Source organism: Anopheles cruzii, chromosome 3 (genome assembly GCF_943734635.1).
Source record: "Anopheles cruzii chromosome 3, idAnoCruzAS_RS32_06, whole genome shotgun sequence".
NCBI lineage: Eukaryota > Metazoa > Arthropoda > Insecta > Diptera > Culicidae > Anopheles > Anopheles cruzii.
Window position 1 is genome coordinate 54,477,117 of NC_069145.1, and position 12,366 is coordinate 54,489,482.

At 44.9% G+C, this 12,366-nt stretch overlaps 2 protein-coding genes and 3 non-coding genes across 5 annotated transcripts in view; 2 read left to right on the forward strand and 3 right to left on the reverse strand.

Annotated features, from left to right (window-relative positions):
• The first annotated feature begins 863 nt into the window (after positions 1 to 863).
• On the forward strand, positions 864 to 2,357 carry LOC128272297 (46 kDa FK506-binding nuclear protein-like). Its single transcript, XM_053010076.1, has 2 exons — positions 864 to 1,016; positions 1,186 to 2,357. Exons 1-2 carry the CDS (start codon positions 1,007 to 1,009, stop codon positions 2,256 to 2,258), a joined length of 1,083 nt encoding a protein of 360 aa, XP_052866036.1. The 5' UTR covers positions 864 to 1,006; the 3' UTR covers positions 2,259 to 2,357.
• Positions 2,358 to 2,769: 412 nt separating this feature from the next.
• On the reverse strand, positions 2,770 to 2,842 carry Trnaa-agc (transfer RNA alanine (anticodon AGC)). The gene has a single exon. It is a non-coding gene; the product is annotated as a tRNA-Ala (tRNA).
• A 153-nt stretch (positions 2,843 to 2,995) lies between these two features.
• On the forward strand, positions 2,996 to 3,068 carry Trnak-cuu (transfer RNA lysine (anticodon CUU)). The gene has a single exon. It is a non-coding gene; the product is annotated as a tRNA-Lys (tRNA).
• A 3,969-nt stretch (positions 3,069 to 7,037) lies between these two features.
• The window catches only part of LOC128270614 (disintegrin and metalloproteinase domain-containing protein 10), a 41,130-nt gene continuing 35,801 nt past the window's right edge, over positions 7,038 to 12,366 (reverse strand). The window contains exons 5-12 of the mRNA XM_053008024.1: positions 11,025 to 11,174; positions 10,789 to 10,946; positions 10,486 to 10,720; positions 9,886 to 10,408; positions 9,569 to 9,810; positions 9,210 to 9,491; positions 8,801 to 9,143; positions 7,038 to 7,474 (exon numbers count right to left, since the gene is read on the reverse strand). Of these exons, the coding sequence (XP_052863984.1) occupies positions 7,359 to 7,474; positions 8,801 to 9,143; positions 9,210 to 9,491; positions 9,569 to 9,810; positions 9,886 to 10,408; positions 10,486 to 10,720; positions 10,789 to 10,946; positions 11,025 to 11,174 (2,049 nt within the window). The 3' untranslated portion in view covers positions 7,038 to 7,358. The remainder of the gene's footprint in view (positions 7,475 to 8,800; positions 9,144 to 9,209; positions 9,492 to 9,568; positions 9,811 to 9,885; positions 10,409 to 10,485; positions 10,721 to 10,788; positions 10,947 to 11,024; positions 11,175 to 12,366) is intronic.
• On the reverse strand, positions 7,768 to 7,840 carry Trnaa-agc (transfer RNA alanine (anticodon AGC)). The gene has a single exon. It is a non-coding gene; the product is annotated as a tRNA-Ala (tRNA).

A 12,366-nucleotide genomic window follows, 5' to 3' on the forward strand; every position in this document is an offset into this window, starting at 1 on the left:
GGACATATTACCTCAACCTCCGTACAGGCGAATATTTGCTGCAAAAGATATGCGCCCCGTTCATCGGCAGTAATCGGCTGCAAAGCGCCATCAGCCGACAGGCACATTCGACAAATAGGCGAGGTTCTGGAAAGAAATGTGCTATTATAAATGTGTTGGAATAGTAATCCGTGATTCGAGTGAGGTAGAATAATTTCCCCACGAAATAATCTCATCTTCTTGTCCCTACGTTATACACAGACGTGTTTCTCTGCGTGTTCTCCAATAAAATGTTTATTCTTGGTCACCGTCAACTTACTCGTCTGAAAATGAAACTTTAGAACGCTTCGAAGACCTTCTCATTTCGACTGAAACAGTTTAAAGAATGAAAAATTGTCCGCGTTCTGATTTGTTTTGCGTTTGCCGCTTTGCGATTTGTTTACAAACAAAATTTTTTTTTTTCTTTTTTTATTATTATTATTATTATTTCTGCGAATTTTCTTCTGAGGCTGCGATTTTTGTTCTGAGGCTGCGAATTTTGTTCTGAGGCTGCGATTTTTGTTCTGAGGCTGCGATTTTTGTTCTGAAGCTGCGAATTTTGTTCTGAGGCTGCGAATTTAATTATTATTATTATTTTTTATTTTTTTTATTATTCTTTCCAAATGTCAGAAGGCGATGCTGTCAATTTAAAAACTCATAGCCTTTTTCAACGGTATTTTTGAGTCATAGTCTTTTTCAATCGTTTCAAACGTTTGGTATTCATAGTCTTTTTCAGTCGTTTCAAACGTTTGGGGTTTGTGCGCCAAAACACACACACACACACACTACAAAAGAACGGCGAACGTAGGAAAATCTGTCAAACTAGCTTCAAGCGTCTCAACCGGTCGAATCGTGAAACAGCGTGTTCGGAAAGAAAAGCGTGTTCCGCGTGCCATTGCTTGTTGTAACCCCCGAAACGTGAACTTTGTGTGAAATTGTTCGAAGGTCTTGTCTGGTTTCGTTTAAACATCATTAAAAACGTACAAAAATGTTTTGGGGTAAGTACGATCCGCCATTGCGTCGCCGACTGTGCCACCACATGTGGTTGACATGAGGCACCGGTGGTTTCGCCATGGAAGATTCCTTCCGCACCGGATCTTGATATAAATTGTTCCTTTCCGTCCAACTTGTTGCTAATCGCCTGAATTATTCTGTTCTCGTCCGTAGGACTTATTATGAAGGAGGGGAAGAAGTACTCCAAAGTGGTGGAGAAAGACTTCCAGCTCTCAAACGCAGCGCTCGATCTGAACGGCGTGACCGGCGACGTGCAGGTTCTGCTTGGGACCGAAAACGTAACGTACCTGCTCTGCACACTGAACAAACAAATTCCGCAAGTGCATCTGGACAAACACTTTGAAATCGGCGAAGAGATCTGCTTTTCGATCAAGGGCAAGGGTGTGGTACACCTAACCGGAAATGTCATCGAGCCCGACGGTATGGATGATATGGAAGACGCTTCCGATGAAGAGGAGGAAGAGGAGCAGGAGGAACTCGTCGTTAGTGGTGCTAAGGAACGGAATGCCAAGAAGGTGGCGCAGGTGAAGGTAGCGGAAAAGATCGCTTCCGGCGAAGTTTCCTCCGAAAGCGACGAAGACGATGCCACTTTTAACGGGTCGGCCCTGGACGAGAGTGTCCTTAACGGAGAAGACGAAGACGACGAAGACGACGAAGAGGAGAGCGACGCGGAAGATAGCGAGGACGTTGACGACGAAGAAATTAGCGAGGACAATAGCGACGATAGCGATGAGGACAATAGCGAAGACGAGGAGGATGAAGTGGAAGAACCCAAGGCGAAGCAGCAGAAGTTGTCCGCGGATAACAAAGCCGCTCCGCAAAACGGCAACGCGAAGGCGACACATTCCAAGGAAGCTCCGAAGAAGCAGCAACAACAACCATCCGCCGCCCGTACTCTGCAAGACGGATTGGTGGTGGAGGATTTGAAGGTTGGCTCGGGCCCGGAAGCGAAGCCAGGCAAGAAGGTGGCTCTCTACTACGTTGGCCGCCTGAAATCGAACAACAAGGTGTTCGATAGCACCAGCCAGGGCAGCGGCTTCAAATTTAACCTCGGTCGCGGCGATGTGATCAGAGGATGGGATCTTGGCGTGAGCGGAATGAAGTTGGGCGGCAAGCGTCGGCTGACCATTCCCCCAAAGTTGGCCTACGGAGCGAAGGGAAGCCCGCCAGTCATTCCGCCCAACAGTACGCTGGTCTTCGAGCTTGAGTTGAAGAAAGTTTTCTAAAAAACCTTTTCCTTTCTTTTCTTTCACTGTATTCGCTATTCCCGTTCTTTCGCTCGTTTCTTCTATATTATATATGGAATAAAGGCATCTAGTTGCCGATGACACAAACAAGCGTTCTAGTTTAATTTCATTTGAGTACAATTCGGCCGGATGTCGAGGTTCATGAACAGACTGCATTGTTCTGGAAGTTAATTGTTTGTGTTCCTTTCTTTTTGAGCGACACGTTTCTTTCATACAGTCACTGCACACGTAAATATCTCAAACAATACACTTTCGATCGATTTTAAGAAGAAGAAATTATGTACGAATACTCGTATTCATCAACACACTGAAGTGCTAAGCGATCTTGTTCACAGCAAAACCGCGCAAGAGTGCAGCTTGGTAGAAAATAACTTGGGCTTAACTGTGGAAAAAGACACTTTTAACGGAACAAAACAATATTACATAAAGTTTAAAGGGAGGAAAAACATGGTAAATTGAATCAGTATAGTAAAAAATCAAAAAATACCCTTGGAGATGCGGGGTATCGATCCCCGTACCTCTCACATGCTAAGCGAGCGCTCTACCATCTGAGCTACATCCCCTGTTATACGATGTGTGTCAAATAGCCGTATTGGTCATACTTGAAACACTTATGTCATAAGACACGCGCCTTTTTTTAACAGAATATTGTAGCCAGACAACCTTATGTTTACTCGCCGAACTCTAATACAATATTTTTCGCGGGATCACCAACAGCCCGGCTAGCTCAGTCGGTAGAGCATGAGACTCTTAATCTCAGGGTCGTGGGTTCGAGCCCCACGTTGGGCGCTTTGAAATTTCTTTTTCTTTGTTTAGCTTAAACCGTTACATTGTTGAAATTTATGATTCCAACAAAGCCACGCCAAAACGGTTCCTAGGCGCCTCGAACTGTATTCATTTTTTTTGTCTCTTCTTGTTTATTACGAAGGATTTCATATTCGTGCTTCAAAAACTCATCTGCACATTAGTCAACTGCATCAGGTTTTAGAAAGTTTGCCTTCTATTCGGAATGGATTCCGCTGTAACGGAATCACTTGCCATTTTATGTTTCTTTGATTAATTACGATGCTTTTAATTGGCGTAGCTAGAGCGCTACGATGTATTATTCATTGCATTTTATTTGCATCATCTTCTCATTGCAAGCATCTTTCAGAGAGGTTTCGGAATCATCTTCTTGAATAAAGAACTTCACGCCATTATTTTTATAGGTTGAGATGTTTTCCAGTAGGATTTTGTTTCCTTTATTGTATCACTAATGCAAACTCTTTCAGACTTCTCACTTTTTCCATCAGATTCTTGGACGATGAAATCGATCATGCCGATCGAACCCCATCGATCATTCAATTCTGGCTTCCACTTCAATATTCCTTTTACATTTGTTTTTCCTAAACGTTCCGCTTGCAGGATGCTCTCCTGCTTGTCTGCCGTATTCTCTTGTAGTTTACTTCTGTTTACACACTTGCCTTTGCTTCTACCGCTCTGTCACTTTTCTTTTTACTTCGAACACTATTTACAAACATTTACAAATAGTTACATTAATAGAAACATACTATTTTCTTCTCCCCTCACGTCTTTGTCATATCTCGTTCGCCTGAAGTTATTGAATAAGTTCACCAGCTATTGTTTCAAGTTTCCTCAAGAGTCCTTCTCGTGGCTTCACACAAATAATGGTGTGCAATATCGAGGTTGTTCCACATTGGTAGTCAATTTACATCCATGCGCCTGCCTGTCCAGCTTGGTACAGTGTTAGGAAGTTTAGTGGAAGTATGCTTTCTGAAATGCTTCTTTCTACAACATGACGATCTTTAATTACTTTTCAGCAGCGCTACTTCCGCTGTTCATTCACTGAAACAATCAACTTGAAAAGTCGCGGAAACATAAAATCAAAACGATCGTTGGGTCAATCGCACACCAGTTCGGCAGTACTTTCCTATTGTTCGCATTGCTGCACTAGACCGTTGGTATGTTACTCATTTTAATCAGTGTTTGTGTTTTGATTCAATTGCTTTGCACCGAATAAGCTGATCGGTTGTCTGGCCTTTCAAAATAGATCCTTTTCCTTTTCGTTTGTGTTATTATTACTCATCGCGCTCACTCGAGTATTCTTGTTGCAATGTTTTAATAAACACACCAATACCCAAATATCGCTATTTACTGAGGAAATTATTACCTTGTATCTCTCATTGATGCAAAAGACCACAAAATAATTTATGCGCTCAAAAGCATTCCGTTAGAAGAGCATCGGCCGAAGTGGCTGTAAAGACTTACTCACAACTATGATATTTTTGTATGTAAGTGAGTGCCAAAAATAAACCCCAAACTCTTGAATGTATCCATGGAAAAAACATGGAAAACCCAGCAACAGGATCAAGTGTGTTAAAGTGACAAAATTTAGAATAACTTAATTTTAAAGCTAATGGTTGATGGGCGTATCTTACGAGGAAGAAAGTGATCATGAATCAACTGGCAACGGCAGGCATTGCAATTGGAGTGGCAGTGCGCACATTGTTTTTGATGGAGTTAAGTTGTGGTGTTAAAAAATAAGAGCAAAACATATTATTCACTCTTGGACACTTGAGAGGACACCATTGCGTAATAACTTGAGGAAAAATCAATAACAATGATATTGAGTTTGAGCCCTTTTCATACCCACTTATTGCCTAAAGGTTTTGAATGTGTGCTGTTTCAACGTTCGATTGTTAAATGTTAAGGACTCGTGGGGAGTATTAACTACACGTTTTCTGCAGTCCTTCTCTCGGGCACTCACCCTCTCTCACTTTCTTGTTGCTCTTTATTTTTGATCATTTGCTTGTTTTACTGATTTCATTGAGCTTTTTATTCTGATTTTACTTTGGATGACTTCATTTTTATTGTATTGCGCATTTGATGGGGAACTTTTAGTTTTTCTATCCTGTCGTCTTATTTCATTTCTCTTTTCTCGTCTTGTTAGGTTTGTTCCTGTTCTCATTTGTTTTTAGAAAAATATATATCACATGTATCCGCTTTAAATATTTTGTTTCTACTATGTCGCCACTTCCATTCCTCTCCACACTAGCGATTCTTCAATTTCCGTAACATTGTTTTTGTCCTGTCACTACGATTTGCCCGCGGTTCCTTAACTAATATTCTGCTAACTTAATTTTTCTTAGCGACCCACGTTGGCCGTTTTGTGTTGGAGCGGGGGGGGCTTAGGGAAGAAGCAGGAAACTAAGTAATGACTCAATATTAGTCAACTGAATGTGAATGTTTTGCATCGTTTTACATCGACGTTTTTTGTTTAAAACAATCGTTTGCGCCTAACGTTATGCCTCACTCGTAATGGTCGAATATATCTTCCGGTACCTAGAGAACAGATAAAGTCTTGTTTCATTTTGATTTCTCTCCAAATTCACAAAAACAAAATTTAACTTACTTAAATGTTTGCGTCTTAATATGTAAACACTGCTTCAAAATGGGTTTCATTATTAATCCTCGCTTTTGTAAAATAGGAACGAAGAATAAAGGCAATACTAAATGTAGATTTTTCTGAGATTGGGACAAAGGTGGCGATAAAACGATAAATTCAAAATTTATAATTTAAGTTAGGATCAACAGAAATCAAAGCCTGTCCGAACTGTCCTAGAAGGATACTTTAAAGTAAACAAATGTGCTAACTCTCAAAATTCATTCCTCTTTTTCCAGAACACTCGAAACAAGTCACACAACAATTTGCTACCCGCAGCTTCGAACATCGCTTCCTACGACCCCGGACTTGCTACGATCTTGTTCTACTATAAATACTCTGTTCGCGTGGTTATCTTTCCAACGGCATCTACTGCATCATCGCTGCAAAGAGCTAAGACTATGAGACAAAGGGTTCCTAAACTTTGTTGCCTGTTCCATAATTCCCTTTTCCTATCATTATTTTCTTTTTCTTTTATACAATCAATCTCCCGTTTTCGTTTATTGTAAGTTTGCATTACTTTTTGTTCATGTTTGTTTTACATTGCTGGACCCAGAGATGAATAATGTATTCGATTTGGATTGTGTTCCTTTGTTTTGCTCTTTTAAATAATAATCCCCTTGCTTTCCAGTTCATTCAGGCATAACATTTCCTTCCCGTTGATGCATTTCTTATTCGTCTATGGTCCACAACCAACTCTGAATCCACTGTTTGGAATTAACTTAAGTGTTTCGTTTTTGTTCTTAATTCGGGCGGCAAAGAGAGAAAATTCGACAACCAAGAGTGTTTCATTTTATGATTTAGTAGACTACTCTCACCACGAAACGTATATATATAAATGCCAAACATATAGAATGTCGAAAGTTGCTACGTCGCAGTGGAATGAATCCTTGTCTCTCCACTCAAAATGTGAAAATGTATCCTCTCAACAAAATTAATTAAACGTTTACTTCACACGCTCACCTTTCATACATTCTCATTTCAGACGCACGGTTGCTGGTACCAGACAAATTCCATTATAATCGTGCCCTCGGGCAGCACCCGTACAACGAATAGATTCGATTAATTTAAACTATACCATATGAGGAAAAATATCGACCAAATTGTTTCTCTGTCTCAATGTGGGTAGTTGTGATGAATATCTCCCTGTTGGATGTTTGCTCTAACACGGTCTGTCTGCCAGTGGGAAGAGTTATTTTTTATGACTCACCAGTGGATAACAAGATCCATTGTGACTGGGCCGTATCTACTAAGATTCATCAACTAGCAACATTCCGCTCGTACCGAAATCTATCAACATACTATTCTTGGCCTATTTTTGGTCTTCATCTGAGTAGTGATGCTTTGAGATAAAGTTTGAAAGAAACAATAATAAAAAAAAATCTAGCACTCCTGTTGCGAAGCATTTAAGCGAAACGGCAACGGAATGATGGGCCGTCAGGGGAATGATGGCGATGTCAGGCGCAACAGCAACGAGAGTGGAGGAGATCGTGAAATCATTAACGAAATCGATGGCGAACTAGCGGCGATGAAGGGCAGTTGAGACAGTGGAGGAACGGTCGCTGCTGCACAGATGTGACCATCTTTCGGTTGGCTCTGTTGCGGTGGTATCCGTCCTGTGCTTGGTAGCGATCTTGTCAAACCTTGTTGTTGGGATAAGGACGCCTAGGTGGTTCGTAAATCCCCCGGTCGGGGTAAGCTTCGGCGTACAGCTCCGCATTACTCATGCGGCTATAATTCTGCATTGGTGGTGCTATCGGAAGAAAGAGCAGATAAGGATTACTAAATTCATCCGTTAAAAAGGCAAATACGCAGCGGCAGTTAGTAGAATGATTCAATGATAGCTTCCGCTAAAGATAAGCAATATGAATGATTCCTGGTAATCATTTCCGTTTCAAACTTGGCTTGTAAACACAGTATGACAGTTTGTGAAAATTGAAACGAAAAAAAACTACAAGAAAATAAAGAAATTTTTAACAATGTTTTTGTCTTTAAACGTATTGAAAAAATACGAAGATCACGTATTGAGAAAAAAAGTTTGCTTGTTGGAGATGCGGGGTATCGATCCCCGTACCTCTCACATGCTAAGCGAGCGCTCTACCATCTGAGCTACATCCCCTGGTGAAAATCTCCAAGCTAATACTGCTTAAGAGCACGGCCGTAGATACAATGATGCCTCCTCGAATTATTTCATAACGTAGATTCCAAAATGTACTGGAATTTATAGTTAAAATACTATTTATGACACTGAAAGATATGTTCTGTCTCTGAGAGGATGATGATGCATGGAAATGGTAGGAGAGTTGTGTTTTAGTTTTTTAGGCGAGGTTAATAATAAAACAAATGGAAACTTGTTAGTGGAATCAGTTACAGCAAAGCAAAGTAATAGAGCACAAACTAAGAAACGAAAAACTATGCTTACTTTTGTCTAGTATACAAAATGCCGGAACACACGATGGGCTCGAAACAGACAAAGGGTAACAAACGACAACTTCTCAGGCTCAGGATCGAAAATAAATGAATATCAAATTGGCCAACGAAGTGTACAAAACCGTAAAATGGATACTTGTAAGGATCGAATATGCAACCGGCAGTGGCAGAATCGCACTGCGCCCACATTTGGCTTCCAGTTGGGGGGATTGTACTTTTCGTTTGCTCGTACTCGCGACGCGCTTACAGTGCTTCTGTTTAGTCTCTTCCCGGGACCATATCTTTCCCTTTCCCCAAGCGTCTCGCGATCTACTTCTTGTACGCAACTGTGGTGGCACTCGTCGAATTGTTGGCTGCACGGCCCGTTTCACGGGAACCAGAATTTGCTTTACGGGAATGATGCTTACTGTGATGGCCTAAAAAGCGAAAAACAAAGATCGAATCGGGAAAACATAAAAATAAACGCAAAATAGATAAAAAAAATTAATAGAAAATATATCGTAAACTATAAAATCGTGCGCTTCATCATGCAAACAATCAATATCATAGTAAGCGGCGGGCACCACTAACAGGCCAACAAAATGCTCGAACGAAGCAAATGATTGACACGAAAAACGGTTTTGTGTTGTGGATCGAAGAGAGAACACACCTTTCGGTGGGTAGTATTGTTGGCCACGGCCTTCGCCATACCCATGTGCTGGCACGCGGGAGCTATTTGATGGTCGACTGTTGCCGGAGGACGAGGAAGTATGACCGCCGGCGCCGCCACCGGCGCTGACGCCATTACGAATCTCTCCGTGACCGCCGCCATCGGCGCCACGCGTTCGTCCTCCACCTGCCCCTCGACCTCCTCCATTGCGTTGTTCCCCACTGCGTCCTCCACCACCACCGACAGCACCACCTGCGCCAGCCGTAGCTCCCGCACTCCTTGACCGTTCACCTCTGGGCACAGGAACACTCCTAGGCCCGCCACCGTTGTGATGATGTCGACGCTACACAGACACACGAGAAACATGATTAGAAATTGGATCATACGCGTTGGTCGCGTTGACCATTACCATCATTCGCAGGGTGTTCATCGGACGGCGTAACGTGTCCGATATGCGGTATGCGGCCGCTTTCTTCGGATTCGAGCTAGGCGTGTGGACCGCGCAGCACTTGATGAAGACGCCCATCAGAATGATGAACACGATACCGAACCCACACACCAAATACCAGCGTTCCGTCGCCCATTCGGCCACCGTCTGGAGCGTTTTCTTATTGAACAGCAGGTTCTTTAGCCGCACCAACGCCCCCTCGGCATCGACGGCACGGCACTTTAGGAACACGTCACAGTATCCCTTGGGAAAGGTGGAAACGAAACGGATGATAATAATCGTGGATTTAGCAGCAGTTCCCTTATGCGGTATGCGGTTACCTGGAAGTTATCGCAGGGTGAGCCGGGTCGCAAGCTGTACCCACCGTCTGGAAGACCGTACTCCCGTGCGAACTCGCTCGTACTCCTGCACGTGCTGGTATCATTGCCACTCTGGCAAGCGAGTTCGCACAGCTTCCGCTTGTCGATGTTCGGAATGATGTTGGACGTCAGGAAACACTCCGTCATGTTCCACAGCAAGCAGATCGAACCGGAACACTCGCCTTTGATGCACAGCTGAGTGCCTGGAAGGGATACGAAACATGATCACCACCGGAATCCATGGCGGGTTAGGAGATCTCTCCCGTTGTTGCACCTACCATTGTTGCACTTTGTCTTATCATCGCGAGGTCGCGGTTCCGGGCACTCTGGCGTCGTGCCGTTACAGGCTGAACCCCACGAGCACTCGGTCTCTTCCTTGCACGTGACCCTCGCGTCGGACGGTATAAAGTGGCAGGTGTTGCTATCGCAGCACGGGCCCTGCGAGGGACTGCACTGCGTTCGTGTCCGCCGTCCGCAGCTCTGGGCCGTCGCGTTTTCGATCTTCATCGCATCGGTCATCTCGCGAGGATAGCAGCACTTGTCCATACACTCGTCCTCGTTGAAACCACAGTCGCACTCCTCGCCGATCTCCACGATCTTGTTGCCGCAGAACGCACCCTCCGACGCCTGGAAGCAGTTACGCTTCTTGCTCTCATCGATCGCGTCCAGCACGTTCGAGATGTTGCGCACCGAGCAGGGCGAAAACTTGCCATTGTTCAGCCGGACACCACTGGTGGCGCTGGCGAACATGATGAAGTTTCCATTGTTGCCACCCGGACGACAGTCGGCTGGGTAATCGTGCTGGTTAGAGAACCGAAAGACAGTATTCTTAAACCCAAACACTTTTGTAGCGCCGCCGCGGATGGGGACTTGCTTACCGGCGAGCCAAAGTTATGACCAATTTCGTGCGCAAGCGTCAACTGGGACACTTTCGGTGGGACGCGCGTGTTGTAGTTGACGAACGTGATGATGCCCGTGTTGAGTGACCGCTTCGTGCTCTGGTACATACCGCCGATCGTTTCGGTGTACGTCTTGTACTTCTCGCAGATGCCGCCGGACGCACCGGAAGCAGAAGCGACCCACGCTAGTCCGAGAGTGCCGCCAGTGAAATCGCTGCGCGAAAGCAATAGCAGGTTAGTATCGTCGTACCACTTGGCGTATCTTGGCCTTCGTTCGCTTACCGGTAGGTGAAAACATACGCTAAGCAGAACGCTTCGTGGTTACCCAGAGAATGTAGATTAAGGAAATTGGATACGTCAATATTCTCCAGACACAGTGGGTTCGCTTCGTCCAGGCTGTCGTGGCAAGAGGAGTCGTCATCAATCTTTAACCGTTGAACCTAAAATGAGAGATGACCGGAGACCGGATGAGCCACAGAGATTGTCGACTGTCGGGGCGAACGGATAAGTTCTCTTACCTCGAAGCGAATGTTACGATGCTCCACTCGTCCATCGAACTTGGTGTTCCGGTAGATGTAGTTAACGGCAGTGATGTGGTGTATGATCAGCGAAAGGATTTCCTCACGTGTCTTCTCAATCAGCTCGACCTTCCGTGCACGGTGCAGATGCTGTAGAGGTTCGGGAACGAAAGGTACCGAAAGATCCCGCGATTTAGTAAACTTCTTCCGCTGGCTAGCTCCTTATCTATCCCCCGGAACGGAACCCGCGAAAGCATGTTGCATAGAGAGCGTCGAATGAAACTTACTGTCACCCTTTTCCCGTGCCCTTTCAAAACATGACTAATTAGTCTCCAAATTAGGCGATTGGCAAGCAGAGGCCACCGTCGGTTGAAGCACGGCGTCAACGGCGTGACGTGATTTATCGTCACCGGCCCCCTTTTGCAGCCATCCGGATCCGGACGAATGTGGTCCAGGACGGGCCTCAGTTTCTCATTCGAGGTTGCGCTGATAGTGCGACCACACGATGAAATATGTTTTCTCTCCCTTTCACTTGAAGAGTGGTGTGTGTGTGTGTGAGAGAGAAAGTGCAAAAATCGAGTTGTGAACTTGGCCAACAGTTTTAATCCAGGATCGGATCGGTGGCGGTAGATGGCATTTCATTTGAAAACCGTACAGCAGCCCGTATGGAAGGACACGGGAGAGGCACCATCTCGCTTCTATCTTTCCCGGAGCCTCCAAAAGGGGCGCTGCGGTTTTATTAGCAGTGTCCGCCCTTGTCGCAGGAGGACACAGCCGCAGAGGAGCGGCGCTCGAGGCTCAGCTCGTACACCTCGAGACCGCAGATGTAGTGCACATGTTGTGGACGCTGCGACGTAAAGGGCCAGAGCCTAACCGCTGGTGGTCGGTCTCTCTTCTGCTAGTTCTGCCACGACCACGACAGCGCCTGACTCTCGCCTGTTGCAAAATGTCCCTCGCTTTCGGTGCTTGTGGTCCACAAACGACAATGAGATGTGACACGTTCATCGAGTGTGGCGAAGAAAAGTTGTGACAAGTTCACAAAAAGGGGGGTTTTGGTGGCAGCACTGGGACGAAGACTTCGGCCGGTTTCCATCCTCGGAGTTTGCTGAACACCATCCACCATCACATATGTTGTGTGCTGTGGGCCAACAACATGTGGGACACACGGGGGCACCGAAGTGAAAAGGTGTGGCTTGGTGGGACTTGGGTCGCGTTGGATGCGGGCACAAAGTGGACAATATTTAAATTAAAACAGACCACTAGAAATGATTACAGCTTAATATCAGCGAATAACTGTTCAAGGAGCGTTTGAGGGCGTACACATTACGAATTTTACGATCTA